The sequence below is a fragment of the Sabethes cyaneus genome, chromosome 2 (genome assembly GCF_943734655.1).
Source record: "Sabethes cyaneus chromosome 2, idSabCyanKW18_F2, whole genome shotgun sequence".
Lineage (NCBI taxonomy): Eukaryota > Metazoa > Arthropoda > Insecta > Diptera > Culicidae > Sabethes > Sabethes cyaneus.
This window is the reverse complement of record NC_071354.1, coordinates 67,648,778-67,666,502: the sequence shown is the minus strand read 5'-3', so window position 1 is coordinate 67,666,502 and position 17,725 is coordinate 67,648,778. Positions and strand designations below refer to the sequence as shown.

At 45.6% G+C, this 17,725-nt stretch overlaps 1 protein-coding gene across 1 annotated transcript; it reads right to left on the bottom strand.

Annotated features, from left to right (window-relative positions):
* Window positions 1-309: 309 nt before the first annotated feature.
* LOC128735531 (uncharacterized) lies at window positions 310-6,687 on the bottom strand. Its single transcript, XM_053830013.1, has one exon. It carries the CDS (start codon window positions 6,685-6,687, stop codon window positions 310-312), a length of 6,378 nt encoding a protein of 2,125 aa, XP_053685988.1.
* Window positions 6,688-17,725: the final 11,038 nt, after the last annotated feature.

Sequence of the window (17,725 nt, the reverse complement as noted above, 5' to 3'; positions counted from 1 at the left end):
TTCTCACCTTAGGCAAATTTTAGTTATTTATAAGTTAACCAATAAGTAGTTTAAGAATAATCAATACCTCCACGAGGCTAGCAAATAAACTGTAAACAAATGTAATTTCACTTATTTTTCACATATTAGCATGTAAGATGATAGTTTTATAAGTACCTAGTAGTTTATAGATCTAAGCAGCGCAAGTTAAGTAGATTTTAAGATGTTTGCCACTTAGTTATATAATTTTAGATAAGCAAAAATATAGATATAAGTATAAACGGCCCTATCGCTTTCGATCACATGTACGGTTTTTTCTATTGTTCCCGACTATTGACGTTTCTCTGCTTTGGTGACTTTCGTTTGACCATTAGCTCCATCGACGATCCCTTCATTGGGGCATGGGTGTAGCTGAGTTGACGCATGAGCGTTAGTAGCAATAGGAGCATTGGGGCTCGGCGGATCATTGGACGTGGCGGGATCAACATTCCCCCCCGGAATACGCCGATGGTCATCCTGAGGCGTATGCTGACAGACGCCCACGTCTAGAACAGCGAGCTTTACGGCTGGACGCTCGTAGATGCCGCTGACGGTCTGAATTGTTGCCCATCTCACTTGACCGTCTACTCCTGGTTTCGTGGCTATAACCCGTCCTTTCGGCCAGCAGTTTCGCGGGAAGTTCGGATCAGCAATTATTACGATGTCACCGGTCTTAATGGGTTTCGCTGGTTCGAGCCATTTGGTTCTGCGAGTGATCGATGGTAGATAGTCGCGTATCCATTGTTTCCAGAATTGGTTGGCCAAAGCTTGGGAGAGCCGCCAACAGTTTCGAAGCATTGTAGGATTGTCGTCGAGATGTACCCATGGCTTCAATCCACTAGACGAGCCTAGCAAAAAGTCGTTTGGGGTGAGCACGGGCGAGTCGTCGTCTTCCAAAGGTATACTGGTCAGTGGTCGCGAATTGATTATGCTCTCCACTTCTATCAACGCGTTTTCCAGGATCTCGTAGGAGATCGGGCGATTCGACAATAGCTTACAGAGATTCTGTTTGACTGTGCGGATTAGACGTTCCCACGCTCCGCCCATATGCGGGGAGGCTGGTGGGTTGAAACTCCAGCTAGTGTGGGTAGTAGTGAACTCGGTCATCAGGCGTTCCCGATCCAGACTTTCGAGAGCAGCCTTCAGTTCCTTACTAGCACCACGAAAATTGGTCCCTTGGTCACTATAGATGACTGCCGGTGTACCCCTCCTACCTATGACGTTACGTAAAGCCAAAACGCAGGAATCGGTACTGAGTGTGTGTGCAATTTGCAAGTGTATGGCACGGATGGTCAGACAGGTAGCTATCAGTACCCAGCGTTTTTCTGTTTTACGGTTTGCGGAAACCAAGATCGGGCCGAAATAATCCACTCCCATGTGTGTAAACGGACGTGAGTAGGCGGCCAGACGTGCTGGTGGCAAGTCGCTCATGGCTGGCGGTCGTGGAGTTGCCACTTCGTTCATGCATTTCTGGCATTGTTTCCGGATTGTATTGTAGACTGACTTGAGGCGAGGGATCCTGTACCGCTGTCTAACCTCGTTGAGGACAGTGTTATGGTTCTGGTGGTGGTACTTGCGATGATAGTAGAGCAGTATCAGACGAGTGATGCGGTGTTTGCCCGGAAGGATGATAGGATTGGCTGCGTCGTAATCGATTGACGGGCATGCACCGGTCCGGCCACGGACTCTCAACTGGTCCTTCTCATCAAGGAAAGGACAGAAGTAGGCGATAGAGCTGCTCTTTGGGATGGACTTCACCTCAGTTCCACTCAGGCGATTACCGTAGAGAATAGCAATTTCGTCAGCGTATTCGCTCTGCTGGGCGAGACGATGAAGAAAAGTTTCAGCTCTAATTAATTCTTGCTGCGTCAGCGGCCCACCCTTTCGTTGATTCGTGCTGATCATCTGTTTTGAGTTGCATATGTATCGAAAAACGTACGCCGTGCTTCGGAGCATGGTTGCCCACGTTGAGAAGTTCTGCGGGTCGATGACAAGTTCTGTCGCGGGAGCGTGCGTTAACAGGTGAGCTCGTAGCTCCGTATCTGTCGCTCCATATCGAGGAGTAGCAGGCCAATCTGCTTTACATTTCCGAAGAAACTCTGGTCCTTGAAACCAGCGGCTGGAAGGATTGAGATCGGGATGGCGTGTCCATTTAGTTCCTTCGTCAGCCACGTTCTGTTTCGTTGGAACCCACCTCCACTGCTTCGCATCGGTAGTCTCCAGAATCTCGCTCACTCGAAATGCCACGAATGGGCTGTACCGGCGATGATCAGAGTTTATCCAGCATAGAACATCTCTGGAGTCGGTCCAGAAGTAGCGCTCTGATATCTTCGTAGATAGCGATTGGGCAACGCTGTTTGCTAAGCGAACTCCTAAGATGCTGGCTTGCAGCTCTGAACGTGGAATGGAGAGGAATTTTAACGGGGCAACTCTCGTTTTCGTGCTGACAAGTGCGGTTTCTACCAAGTCCCCTTCTTCGAAGCGGAGATACACGATCGCTGCAAAGCCACTCTCACTCGCGTCGACAAACGTATGCATTTGGACGTTACTCCCTAGGGACGTAGATAATCTGTAACATCGAGGGATCTGGACGTTGGTGACTTCCGGCAGAACCTTCAACCACATCAGCCACTTCTGGAACTGTGGCTCTTCGATCGGCGTATCCCATTCAACCGAGGTTCTCCAGATCTCCTGCAGTAGCACCTTCAAGTACATTAGAAAATGCGAAATAAAGCCGAGCGGGTCGAACATCATCATGAGCGTCCGAAGTACCTCACGTTTAGTGGGTCGCCGGCTTCCCGACAGCAGGTCTTGGTCGTATCGCGGAGATATTTTGAAGGTGAAGCAATCTGTAGTCGTGTTCCACCAAAGCCCCAATATCTTCTCAGTAGTATTCTCTTCCCCGACTCCTAGGTTCTTCTCATTTGTCGCTTCTTCCTGTAAGGATGCTAGGACAGTCGTTGAGTTTGAGAGCCAGTTTCGCATTTCAAACCCTCCAACGGCGTGGATGCGCTTCACGTCGTGTGCCAGCCTCACAGCTTCTTCCTCTGTTTCTACGCTGGCAAGCATGTCGTCCACGTAGTGTTTATTCACGATGGCGTCGACGGCTTGCGGGTACTCGTGTTCAAACAGCTTTGCGTTGGTATTTTTGACGTATTGGGCAGTCGCAGGGGAGCAGCAGGCTCCAAATGTCATCACTTGCATGATATATACGTCTGGCATACCTTTCGTCGATGTCTCTTTCCAGTAGAATAGCTGGCAGTACTGATCTTCCAATCTCATCGATACCTGGTGAAACATCTCTCGTAAGTCTCCACATACTGCAACCCGAAACTCACGGAACTGGATTAGAACTGACAACAGAGACACCAGCTGGTCGGGTCCTTTCAGCAGGACTGAATTCAGGGAGATTCCTTGCACCGTAGCTGCTGCATCCCAAACTAGTCTCAGTTTACCCGGTTTGTTAGCGTTATAGACTGGGAACACTGGCAGATACCACTCACGCGGTCGACGGATCTTCAATTCAGCTTCGGTTAACTTACGGACGTACCCCTTTTGGACATACTCAACCATTTTTGCTCGTAGCGCACTCGTCAACACCTCATCTTTCTCCATTCGCCGCTCCAAACATTCCCATCTTTTACGAGCCATCGCTTTACTGTCCGGAAGCCATACAGCTTCATACTTGAAAAGAAGACCCGTTTCGAATCGGCCTCCTTTACGTGTTGTTACCGCTTCCAAGATTTCCATAGCACGCTGATCTTCTACGGAAAGAAGCGGCTTGTCGGGCTTCGAGATACCCATGCTATCGAGAGTGAAATAGCTTTTCATCGCTGCGTGTAGACTTTCGTCAGAACCTTCGTTACACTCGCATACTTGTACGGCATGGTAGCTGACGTGGCTGCCGAGGTGCTGATTTGACGAGCAGTTCCCGTACACGATCCATCCTAGACGCGATTTAACAGCTATCGGTTCAGAGGGCTTTCCCTCCCGACTCTTGAAGGCATGCCCCAGTTGCGCGTTGTCTAGTCCAATTAGAATTCGCGGACTGACCTCGGTGTAGGAATCGAAGGGAATCCCGGCCAGATGTTTATATCGATTTTGCAATTCGGATGCCACCAGGGTTTGTGGCCGGAGTCTCAGCTCCTGTATAGTCCGGACGTCAGCTAGTTGATACTTCTGGGATGTGCTTCTTACGGAAGAGATAGCCATGTCTACCTTGAGGGATTCGTTCTCCATTCTGCTGGCTCCACCAGTCCACTTTAAGCAGAGTGTTTTCTGCGACCCTTGCAATCCGAGTTCCTGCGCAAGTGAATGTTCCATAAGTGTGAGCTCGGATCCGTCGTCGATGAACGCGTAAGTTTCAACCATCTTCGAAGGACCGTAAAGAACCACTGGAACAATCCGGAACAGTACATCATTCGTCTGGGCTTGATGAACGTTACAGGTGGTACCGGTAGCGGCTTCCGCTTGGGAGAACCTTCTGGAAGCATCAGTTTTCTCAGAGTGTAGCAAGGGGTGGTGTAGATAGATACATCCGTTGATTCCACATTTGTTTTGCTGTCTGCAGGTGCCATTATGCTTGCGGAGGCACTTACGACACAGTTTCGCTTCACGAATTACTGCCCACTTCGACTCATAACTCAGTTCGGTAAAACGTTTGCATTTTGCGAGCGACGGGCATGTACCCTTGCAGGCAAAGCAATCCTTCGGCGCTTCTCGCCCTTGGTCACGCGTATCTTTTATCTGATTCGCGGGAGCACCAGATCGATCGTTAGCTGTTTCAGAGTGAACGTTAATAAATGCGTCCTTTTTGCTGCCTCGGCTTCGCAAGGCATTGGTAGATGCCGACATAACTGCGCTTGCGTCCTCCGCCATGGAGTAAAGCCATTTACTGAAATCCGCGAGATTTGGGGCTAGATTGCCTCGGGTGTATTTCGCCCAGTCTAGCCGCAATGTCGGTGGTAGTCTATCGACTAACTCGAACTTCAGTGAAGCATTGTACATGAAGTCCTGCACTCCGCATGCTTCTATCGTCGCTACCAGATTCTCAACCGTGAGTGCGAAGTTCACCAAACTCTCTAGCCGATCTATGTCCGGGGATGGCAGACAACGGATTTTGCTTATCGTTGCTTGGACAATTGTCTCCGGTCTACCATAAAGCATTTTCAGCGTAGCAAGCACTCCAGTCACGTTGGATGGGTGTAATAACCGGCATCTTACCGCCTCCATGGCCTTTCCTTTCAGGCACTTGCGTAAGCGCAACATGTTTTCCTCGTTGGAAAATCCACACATCTGCGTGGATGACGTGTACATTGAGAAAAACAGTGGCCAATCCTCTGGGTTTCCGGCGAACTCGGGCAGGTCCTTAGGTACCGCTTGTCTTGCGGCTAGCTGACTACGGTTGAGGACGCATATTGTCTCTTCCGCAGGAATCGGTTGATTTTCCAATACCGGGATCATTGGAGGGGATGGTCGCGGCGGAAGCTGTAGTCTTGACCTGGGCATTGGAGGCATGTTGCTAGTATCAGATGTTTGATGGTTTGGAGCGAGTGTTGGCCGTGCCTGTGGTGTAGAACGCTGTACAGGAGCGAAATCCGCTAGCGTATTACGCAATCCTCTTTGCGAGCACCGTCTGTCGACGACAGCTGGCTGCACGTTGCACGCTGGGACCTCGCATTCTTCTTGCAACTCCTCTGCTACGACTCCCGAGTCCTGTCCTGCTCCGACTTGCTCTGTGTCTTTGACCCACTGTGAAACTTTAGACATCTTCTCCAAATCTTCATCGTCCAGGTCCGTCGCACAATCGCTATCGTGTTCTTCCATAATTTTATACTTCTCGTCCAGAAACTTTTGCTCCAACTTTTTCTGCTCTTCGAGTTTCTGCAATCTCAAATCCTTCTTCCGCTGCTCACTTCGTTTGCTACTTTTCTTTCCGCATGACTTCGCATCGCCAGAGTCTTTCGGGAGTGGATTATCGACTTGAACCGTAGCATGAGTGGTTCCAGCTGGAGTTTTCTGTCCCACTGAACTACGCAAAGATGGACACACTGGGCAGAACCAACTGATTTCTGCTATACCTTCTGTCGCTTCCACACACTCAAAATGAAACCATCTTCCGCAACCATCACACTGCACCATTCTACTGTTATTTCTATCTGAACACCACTCACAGCTAGTGTACCGATCCGCGCGCGCTTTTCGTACCGGATTGCGCCTAACAACGACTTTTCCGCGTATATTAGTGACCGAGTTGACTATCGATTTAGCAGTCGAAGCTACTTGCTTCGGAATTGTTCCTTTTTTAATGGCATTTACTTTATTGGCAACGTCCACATTTACCTGGAGGGTAGGGAGGGGATTTCCTGATTGTACCGGATCATTCGAATAATTAGTGACTACTGCTGCAGTGCGCGGGGCGCCGTTTGCCTCATTCGTCATACCCAATGCATCGTTCGTCGCGACCGCTACTGCATTCGTTGCACTTGCAGCGACACTGGGGTTGTTGATAGAAGCAACTGCAGCTGGGTTGACTATCGAGATGGTTGTACTAGTCGGAATATTCGCTGATGAACCTGTCGTTGTTGCTCCGGCTTCCCGACGATCAGCGAAAGTTGCGACATCAGATCCTCCTTTGCCCGATTCTGATTTTGACCTTTTGCCGGACATCTCACAGTTGGCCACAAAAGAATTTTGTAAGATGTTGTGCGGTAATAAAACGAATCCTGATTTTGTGAATTTACTCCAGCATGTATTCCAAAGTGTAGAGAATAATTACAAAATTCCTGAGAATCGTTGACAATTAGATTAGGTAAACTAATGCTATATTATAACTCACTTTTGGTGATTCGTTACCGCGATGTATGATGTTGCATGAACGGGTAACTTTTATAACTTTTTAGCCTAATTCATTTAAGTAAGTTTAGATAAGGGTATATCAATAAGTATAGTTTAAGTATCACTAGTTATAATGATTTCTCACCTTAGGCAAATTTTAGTTATTTATAAGTTAACCAATAAGTAGTTTAAGAATAATCAATACCTCCACGAGGCTAGCAAATAAACTGTAAACAAATGTAATTTCACTTATTTTTCACATATTAGCATGTAAGATGATAGTTTTATAAGTACCTAGTAGTTTATAGATCTAAGCAGCGCAAGTTAAGTAGATTTTAAGATGTTTGCCACTTAGTTATATAATTTTAGATAAGCAAAAATATAGATATAAGTATAAACGGCCCTATCGCTTTCGATCACATGTACGGTTTTTTCTATTGTTCCCGACTATTGACGTTTCTCTGCTTTGGTGACTTTCGTTTGACCATTAGCTCCATCGACGATCCCTTCATTGGGGCATGGGTGTAGCTGAGTTGACGCATGAGCGTTAGTAGCAATAGGAGCATTGGGGCTCGGCGGATCATTGGACGTGGCGGGATCAACAATTATGACTGATGCCGTCATCCGTCGAGCAGTGAAAAAAAGCACAATCAGTTTAATTGCTGCTTTCAGCAGAGCGTAAGAATCTTTGTTGAGCTTCAGGTCTGATTCTTCCCAGCAAACATTTTCGTGCGTATATCAAAGTAACAAATATGATATATGTACCGATACATATCTAGAAAAATCGCATTCGAGCCACAAAACCAGCATACGCGTACTGTTTTGGAGGCGATATACATACTGCAAATTATATGAAAACAATTCACATTCATAAGTATTTGTATACGATGAAATCCGACTCAACATGATTAGTTCCATAATGCTATACAATTCTGTGACGAAAATCGTATGTGAATCAGTTACTATCATTTTGTACGAATAAATGTAAACTAGGGTGCGCTTTATTAGGCTTTATGTAGGATTTCGAGTTTGTTTAGCGATATTTAAGATGATTTTCAAACATTATTATACGATTTGTGGTTTGCTGGGGCGAGAGGTCATAAAAACCATCTGAAGAGTGGGCCTCTTGGTTGGAAGGAATTTTATAGCGATCATCAGAAGGTTCTAGTGGAGCTCATAGTTTTATCAGGGTTTAATGAAATTGGTCATGCAAACTGCTACAGGAATGCAATAAAATTTGAACGGCCGTTTGAGAGGTGCTGTTGAAGGCGGAGTCTTCGTGACAGAAGCCAAGAACCAAAAATGTTGGACTCGAGGTGTCGTCGAGACCAGACGGACGAGTGCGACAGGCGTTGGTGCGAACGGCTACAAAGGTGTACCGGTGAGCCGTAGCCAACTTAGCAGTGATCGAGGTAAAGGTCGAGGTAAATTTGGAACTTCTAGAAGAACTACCGGATGTTACGAGCAGGGCCAAGGGATTGTTGATACCGCAAGGCAGTACACTAACACTACGATCGGCTAGCGGCTAGTGTACCTGCTGCAACCGCGCCTCACTCCTTCGTCTAATATGCCGCCAAGAATTGATCGCAGGATCTTACGCTCAAAAACGCCAAGAGCTCGTCGAATAGCACCTTCCAGTGCAATGTTGAACAGTAAATTCGATAGCCCGTCACCTTGCTTCAAACCATCTAACGTCACAAACGAGTCTGATGTCTCACTCGCTATCATGATTTTGAACCGTCAAGGGTAGCACGCATCAGCCTAATTAGTTTTGTTGGAAAACCATGTTCAAGCAAAATCTGCCGCAGTTCATTTCGTTTAACTGAATCGTACACCGCCTTGAAGTCTATAAACAAATGGTGAGTCTGAAGTTGAATTCCCGGAATTTATCGAGGATCTGTCACAAGGTGAACATTTGGTCCGTCGTGGAGCCGAGCGTCCCTCTCGCAAACCGCACTGGTATTCGCCAACAAAGATTTCCTGCAACAGACTCAGTCTGAGAAACAGGATGCGGGAGAGAATTTTGCATGCAAAATTGAGGAGAGTACCCAGCTAGCACCAACTCGTATATCAATGTACGAAAATTATCGTAAATATCTCCTAACAAACTCGAAATCGTAACTAAAGCTGGATAAAGTGGGACCAAGTTGATTTTCTATCGCATATAATGATAATAACTGGAATACATACGTTTTTCTGCACAAAATCGTATAGTATAATCGTATAATTTTGCGCATCAAATACGATTTACTACCATGTATATCTGTACGTAATTCTGATTTACTTACTTACTTAATTGGCCTAACGTCTTATGACAAGGCCTGCGCAGTATAATTTCTCCATCTGTTTCGGTCCATGGCAACTGATCTCCAGTTCCGCGGGCACCCAGTGCTCGCCAGATCTCGCTCCTCCTGGTCTTGCCACCTCGGTCGCTGTGCCCCTCTTCGTCTTGTTCCTACAGGATTTGATGCGAAAACCATTTTTGCAGGATAGTTGTCCGGCATTCTAGCAACATGTCCTGCCCAACGTATCCGTCCAGCTTTAACCACTTTCTGAATACTTGGTTCGCCGTAGAGACGCGCAAGCTCGTGGTTCATTCTTCGCCTCCATACACCGTTCTCTTGCAGTCCGCCAAAGATGGTTCTTAGCACCCGCCGTTCGAAAACTCCGAGTGCTCGTAGGTCCTCTTCTAGCAGCGTCCACGTTTCGTGCCCGTAGAGGACAACCGGTCTAATTAGCGTTTTGTACAGTGTGCACTTTGTACGGGGGCTTAAATTGTTCGACCGCAAGTGTTTGTGGAGTCCGTAGTAGGCCCGACTTCCGCTTATAATACGTCTTTTAATCTCACGGCTGGTATTGTTATCCTCTGTTGCCAGTGAGCCAAGGTATACGAACTCGTCGACTACCTCGAACTCATCCCCGTCGATTACCACGGTACTGCCCAAGCGAGCCCTGTCGCGCTCGGTCCCGCCCGCCAGTATATACTTCGTTTTAGACGTATTTATTTTCAATCCAATCTTCTCTGCTTCGCGTTTCAGTCTGGTGTACTGATCTTCCACCGCCTCAAATGTTCTGCCGACAGCATCCACGTTATCAGCAAAGGAGATAAATTGACTGGATTTATTGAAAATCGTAACCCGCATTTCGATCGCCGCTCGCCTTATAACACCTTCAAGCGCAATGTTGAATAGCAGGCAGGAAAGACCATCTCCTTGTCGAAGTCCCCTGCGAGATTCGAATGGGTCCGACAATCCACCCGAGATTCTCACACAGCACTGGATCCGATCCATCGTAGCCATGATAAGTCTAGTAAGCTTACCCGGAAAGACGTTTTCGTCCAAAATTTTCCATAGCTCTTGTCGGTTTACGCTATCATATGCGGCTTTGAAATCGATGAACAGGTGGTGCGTGGGGACTCGGAATTCGCGGCACTTCTGGAGGATCTGCCGCAGGGTGAAGATTTGGTCCGTTGTAGACCGACCCTCCATGAAGCCGGCCTGGTAACTTCCCACAAATCTATTGGCTATTGGCGAAAGTCGATGAAAGAGGACTTGGGACAGCACTTTGTAGGCGGCATTCAGGATAGTGATTGCTCGGTAGTTCTCACAATCCAAACCGCAATCACCTTTCTTGTAGATAGGGCAGATAACCCCGTCTTTCCACTCCTCCGGTAGTCGTTCCGTATCCCAAATCTTGACAATCAGTTGATGCAGACAGCCAGCCAACTTGTCCGGGCCCATTTTAATAAGTTCCGCTCCAATGCCATCCTTTCCCGCTGCTTTGTTGTTATTCAGCCGCTGGATGGCTTCTTTAACTTCCCTTATCGATGGGGGTGGCACATCCTCGTTGTTTGCTACACCAATGTGGTCACTTCCTCCACTATCATGGTCTTCCGCCTGCACGCCATTCAGGTGTTCATCGTAGTGCTGCTTCCACCTTTCGATCACCGCACGGTCGTCAGTCAAGATACCTCCTTCTTTACCTATGCACATTTCGGCCCGCGGCACGAAGCCTTTGCGAGATCCGTTGAGTTTCTGATAAAACTTCCGTGTGTCGTGACAGCTGCTCGTGTTCTTCGCACTCCTTCTCCTCTTGGTGGCGCTTCTTCTCCTTGAAGAGTCGGGTTTGCTGCCTCCGCTTCTGTTTGTATCGCGCTGCGTTCTTCTCAGCCAATATCTGCTGGCATTCCTCGTCAAACCATTCGTTACGTCGATTCGGTGCCACACTGCCTAGGACGTTCTCCGCTACGCTGTTAATGGCTGTTTTCACGGCATTCCAACAGTCCTCAAGAGGGGCTTCATCCAACTCACCCTCTTCCGGCAGCGCGGTTTCGAGAGATAACGCGTAGTTTTTGGCGACCTTCGGTTGCTTCAGTCGCGCTAGATTAGACCGTGGAGGGCGGCGGTTTCGTAGGTTGTTCACAACAGATAGTTTTTGACGTATCCTTACCATCACTAGGTAGTGATCCGAATCAATGTTAGCGCCCGGATAGGTTCTGACGTCGATAATGTCTGAAAAGTGTCGACCATCTATCAGAACGTGGTCGATTTGTGATTCTGTCTGGTTGGGTGATCTCCAGGTGTACCGATGGTAGAGGTTATGCTGGAAGAAGGTACTACGTATGGCAATGTTCTTGGAGGCGGCGAAGTCGACAAGTCTTAGGCCGTTTTCGTTCGTTTGCGGGTGGGCGCTGAACCGTTCAATCTCCGGTTTGAATTCTTCCTCCTGACCAACCTGAGCATTACAGTCCCCGATGATAATTTTGACAGCATGTTTTGGGCAGCGGTCGTATTCACGCCCCAGCTGCGCGTAGAATTCGTCTTTGTCATCATCGGTACTTCCGAGGTGAGGGCTGTGCACGTTAATTATGCTTATATTGAAGAATCTGCTGTAATGCTGATTTATATCTTTTTTATACATATGAAATTGCTAGCTGGGTTCTTGTATCGTGCCTCTCGAAGCAGTTCTCCGCCTCCGCAAGAACGCCATCCCAGTGCTGACGTTTCTTACGACGGTGAAGTCTCTTTTCGGCAGCTCTAGCATCTCGGTATCTCTCTCTGCTCTGGCGTGTGTGACTTGTGACTTCTGGCTCGATTCTTCTCATCAGTCACTCGCCTGGCACTCTGCGTCAAACCGCTCACTAGAAGGGGCTGTAGCAGTAGTACCCTACACTTCCCGCGCTGTAGTACTGATCGCGTCGTGGATGTGTCTCCACTGTTCGTTCAGGTTCTCTCCGAGATGTTCACCGATCCGCTCATCAGTCTTCCGAGAGTACTCTGCAGCAACTCCTTCCGCCGATAACCGCCGAATGTTCAGTCGTATCTTTTTCGTTGATTTCGATTTGAATACGTTGGACAACCGGGCGTAGATCTTGCTTACTACGAGATAGTGTTAAATTATAGGAAGTTGCAAAAGTAGTGTAAGTGTAGTGATTAAATCGGAAGTTGCGAATTACTAGTGAAAAATTAGTGCCGATGAATTATAAGGAATTATTGTAGTCTAGTCTATAAGTAGTCTATAAGAGAGGATTATTCTCAAACCATGAATGCTATGGTAGATTGAGTATCGTCACGAAGGTAGAATAAACCATCTACAAAAATCTTGGAATTCTAGGGACTACAAATTTCTTAAATCATTGTTGAATATCAAAAGTAGCAAAGTAGTAGTAGGACCCATGTTGCTTCCTTGAGGTACTCCTTAATCAATCAGGCGCAAGGTGCTGCGAATATTGTTCCGATGTTCGAATTGTTTCCGATCAGATAAACGTTGATGTTACTACCGACTGCTTTCGTCTCGTTTTTCCCATTATTCTCAAATAAAATTGATTTTAATTAAAAGCTTGATGTTCATAGCATACCATATGTTTTATTGAAACGAATTTTATTTTCATTTTTGCAAAGATAAAGAATCTCTCAACTTCACGCAAAAGTATATCTAAAGAAGTGTGCGAATTTGTCAAAGCCAAGTTGAAATCCGTTTGTGATATTTTTTAGAAAGTGCAACAATAAGAACCTTCACTTTGATTACTTCGGTAGATAGAACTTATTTCTAAAGCAAACTATATATCTCCGCCTGTACTGAGTCACATGCACCGTTCTTAAGGTACTTAGAATGCGGATCAAATAATAACAACAATTTGAAGCTAATCCATGCCAAACTAACCTACAGTCAGCCAACTTCACCAGCACCCAGCGCACCTATACCTATATTTAGAACGCAAAATCTTGCGCTTTCTGTGAACGGACGGAGAACAAACCACGGCTGGTATTTTGCAATTTTGTTTCAAGGACAATTTATTGCTTTTTATTGCCATTTTCGCTCTCCTTTCCTGGATTGAACTTAAAAGTCAGCAACAACAACAACCCCTTCTCCCAGTTTAACTTGTAACCGGCGACGAGCCAGAACCAACTCTCTCACTTCATTAAGCCCCCCAATAAAAAGAGGTCCCCTACGGTGACTGTGTGACAACCGTAAATAAACATGCATATAAACGAACGGAAAAGGTGAGTGAAAGATCCAACCCCCACGGTTTCTGATTTCAGTCAGTCGGTCCGGCCGCCGCTCTGCCACCGACCGCCGGCGGGTCAACAGGCAGGGATTCGTGTTGGTCTTCAACTGGCCGCCGCTTGGTACCGGTTTTCGATCTACCTAGAAGCCAGTTGCCATAGTGTTGATGTTGTTGTTTTGAAAGTAAGAAAACTATTCTCAGTTTTCGGCGTCTGTCTGTCCGTCGTCGTGCACGTAGCCACGCGACACCTGGCCTGCGTGCCTACCACCGATATGGCCGTTACCCTCCCCCCGCCTACCACTACCACCCTTCCATTGCAATCTCCTCGAGTCGTGTCACTCACCGGCAAGGAACGGCTGCAGCCACAAGGTGACACCAGGAGTCAAGAACTCGGCAGCTCGTGAAAGCTTGCTATCCTAGACAAGCTGCTGGAAATGGCAACAACCGCACCGCCGAAGTCACACACTCGCTCGATCGGCTTCAGATCCGTTGGTGAAAGGCAGCATGCTTCGAGTGCCGTATATTATTATGCATATTTTAACTTGTAATAAATGGTGTAGAATGGGATTTGCTGCGGTTCGTTCCGGCTTGTGACCGTTCAAGGAGAAAAGGATTTAACGCGGCGTGATTCATCGGCGAAGGAGGCTGCATTTATGGAACAACTTTTAAAAAAAGTCGCGCGGACATAATCTAGGAAGGCGAACGGTTTGAAGTTCATTCGATGGAGTGTTGATTGGGACTGAAGCATGAATATTACGGATATTAAAGTGTTTCCACTTTAACATAGTGTAAAGACGGATTAAGGATTACATTAAGGATTCACAAAATATTCACTCGACGAATGATTTCTCACCAAAGCAGTGTAGAAAGTATCTTTTTAACGTGTGGGTAAAAATTTATGAAGTTTTGACATTACGTTGAAATATTACGTTGGTGGAATTTTATCATAATTTGTAAAGTAGTTACCAAGATGGCATACTAGCACGGACGGATCCTCTAAAGAAACACGTGCACCTTAATTAGAATAAACTAGTGAAGTTATCCTAATATTGACACCGTCCAGATTTTGATGCAGCGTAGTATAGAAATCATAGAAAGAAAAACATTATACTTTTACCTGATACCTACTTGAATTTGAATATGGATGTCCGAAATGGATATTTTACTTTCCATACAATGGTACTACAAAACAGTTTATTTATCATGCACTTATATTAGTACCTGAAACTTGTTTTCGTAAGTATTAAATTAAATACACGAGTTGACAACAAAGCAGAAAAAATCTTGTTTAGTCGTATTCTAAAAGGTCTAACTAAGCAAGTTTCAATACTGAAAATCAAACCGCACTCGACGGCGAAGGTGGTAGTAGTACAGTAGTAGTAACTGGAAGATGGAGAAAAATAATTAATTACCCAAACCGTCCGTACCGATTACTAAGTGTTTCTTCTCCTAGCCCGTCGCCAGTCTTATCCAGCGAGTGGTGAGTAAAATGCCGACGGCTGCTTGTGGTCGATGGTTGTTGTACTGCCCTGCCATCGCCAGCCACTGTGGCTGTGAAAATCTCGTAACATTAACACGTTGTCTTTCGGCCTAGCAATAAACATAGCCCCAAAGGGGGGGAAGAGGAAGCAGTCTAATATATCACATCATACCCACCTTGCCGAACGTTTTGCTACCTTATAAACAAACTTCTCGTAGACTACGTGCCGTTAGGCAAGCGAGGAACCGTTCGAAAGTACACCATCGAATCGAGCATGAGATTCGAAATGGCAAAAACTTTCCAAGCTAATATTTTGTTGGGCCTTTTTCCTTAATCCTATGGTGCTACTGGTAGTCAGAGCTGTCGAAACAATCATCACATCGTGGAAGGGACTCGTCAACAACAATGACAGCCTTTCCCGTTACAATCATAACATAGAAATTCAGGCAATTGTCAGCCACTCGAGTTAAGAGCAACCAAGAATCAAATCATATTCAAAATTCAATTTAAAAGCAGTTCTTTCCTTCTGTTTCGGCAACTGCACTAAGAAATATTATACTTTCAAGTATCGTTCCATGTGCAATCCACCAAACGGGGGGTAGTCGCATGCAAGAATGCATACTAAACCAAAATGGCAGAGAGCAGAAGGTACGGGACGTTTGGCTACCAGAAGGAACTGAACCGCACGTAGGCCCCTTTTAGTATAATGTAAAGTAAACGCACCATGCCGGCTGCTCAGAGCCGCACACTCTCAGAAGAACGAACGACACTAAATAACTATGGTAGTGAACACCGCACGGCAGTGCTGAGTACTCGAATGAGGACCCGTGGCTCGAGAAGGAAAAAAAGAGAAAGGCAGATTTAATATGACTAATAATAATAACGATAATTTGAAAGTATAAATTTTATTGCACCAGATGGAAAAGGTCAGCCAGGAAAGAAGGCTTAATTAATTATTCGTTGGCTTCGGCTGAGGTTCATTTATGTATAGCTGCCTGCATTGCATGTTTTGTTTTGCGATTCGCGTTCTTCCCCGAGCATATCATTTCACGGGATGGAGCGGGTGTAAATCGTCGTCGTAAAGAACCTGGTTGCTCCATGAGCGGGAAATCGAAGTGAATGGAACGGACATGATGCATATAATTACGTGAAGCGCGCCGTAACTGGTTGAGTTGAGGTACGACGGTTTCATTTGGATCAATGGTTTTCGGTGCATACATTTGGCTGATGAAGTAGTTGAAATTATTCAGCGTTTCAGAAATCGAACTTGTATGAAGACCCATTAATACATTGCGTTGATTACTCAGAAGGATATTGTGAACTGGTACACAGATGCAATGGGGTTGACACCACCTTTAATCAGTTTTAACGAAAACATAACGTCCTGTTTGGGGTCCGGTTTTGGTTGCAGACAGATTAAGGCGCGTATAGTACTAGACTAGTTGAACCCGAATCTTACGATGCGAAAAATATAGATGTCTGTCAAGAAAACTGCGGGTACATTCCATTTGCCAGTGTTTGCAATTTTTTTTTAATTATAAACGCTTTAACCCTAATGGTCATTCGCGTCTTGCCAGTGCTTGCAAAGATGTTAAATCTTTGTATCAGTTATTTGAGCTTTATATGGAATTTATTTGCATCACGGCATGCGAAGATCTTACGATTACAATGATACATAAAAGAGTCATAGCCTGAAACTGAAACAAATAATTTTTATGCTCACATTGGGTTTTATTTAACTGAATAAAAACATTATCTCCACTGTGCTGATTCTATAGGTAGGCAAAATGACTCTGTTGCGTTAGTGGCTCTGAACCCGTCCGTTTTCTACCGGATATGAAATGGGGAAGGCAAATGAGGAGTGTCCAATATAGCTCTAGCCATCCCAAGCCCCTAATTAGCGCCTCCACGTGGCCATACCTGGTAATGCTCTATTGAGTAGCCAAGCTAGGAGGTGCGATGCTGGGTGGTTCCCGGCTGCCTGATTTCAAAACTGCGGTTTTGGACAGACGACGGAGCCAAACGGCCTTGCTAATAGTTAAGCCTAATATAAGTTATTTTAATTATTTTTTTCGTTTAAGCTTATGAAGCATCTCCTGCTACATAGTAAAAACCTTGGCCAAAACAAGTTTTAATACTGCACATGGATACCAGAATGAAAAAATTAAATTAATTATTAGAAGCACTTATGGAACCTCAAAAGACACAACTCTATTCCTTACGAAGGACTGCTGGTGAGGTTGTTCTATTTTTGCCCATATATACCACATTTCATCTTAATATCATATTATTAATAGTATTATTATTGATATCACGTAGTCAGAAAAATGCCAATTTTCAACCCCTCCGTCCCCCTCCGTGGACAAGCGTGGACATTCGCTCAACCCCCACCCCCTCCCTTGTTTATCCACGTGGACATTTTTTTTCTTATGTCAAATTTTACAAAACAGAAATGCATTGTTCTAAATTTGGTTTTCAACTTGATTTGTGCAGTATTTATCAAAGAAGCTTATGTGAAAGGAAGCGCCAGTCTAAAGGCCGCGACACAATGCATACGGCTTTTTAGTCGTTACGGAAATTTGAGTTTTTTCATGGATTTTCCGTCAACTTTCCGCACGGTATTAAAATTCGCATGCAAGGTGTTAGGACCCTAATTCTTATGATCTTGTCTACTGAAAATTATTGTCGACTGCAAGAAAGCTGATAGCTTGACTTTCGCTTGACGATTCTTCTCTGTCCAGATTATCTTTGTCTAGAGTATCTTTATTCAGAACATCTCAGATTGGCCGTCTACTTCAACGCAACACAAGACCTTTCCGACGCAATGTGATTCGCAAAATTTTCTGAAAGCGAATCCTTTTGGAAAAAGGTTGTCCATGGAA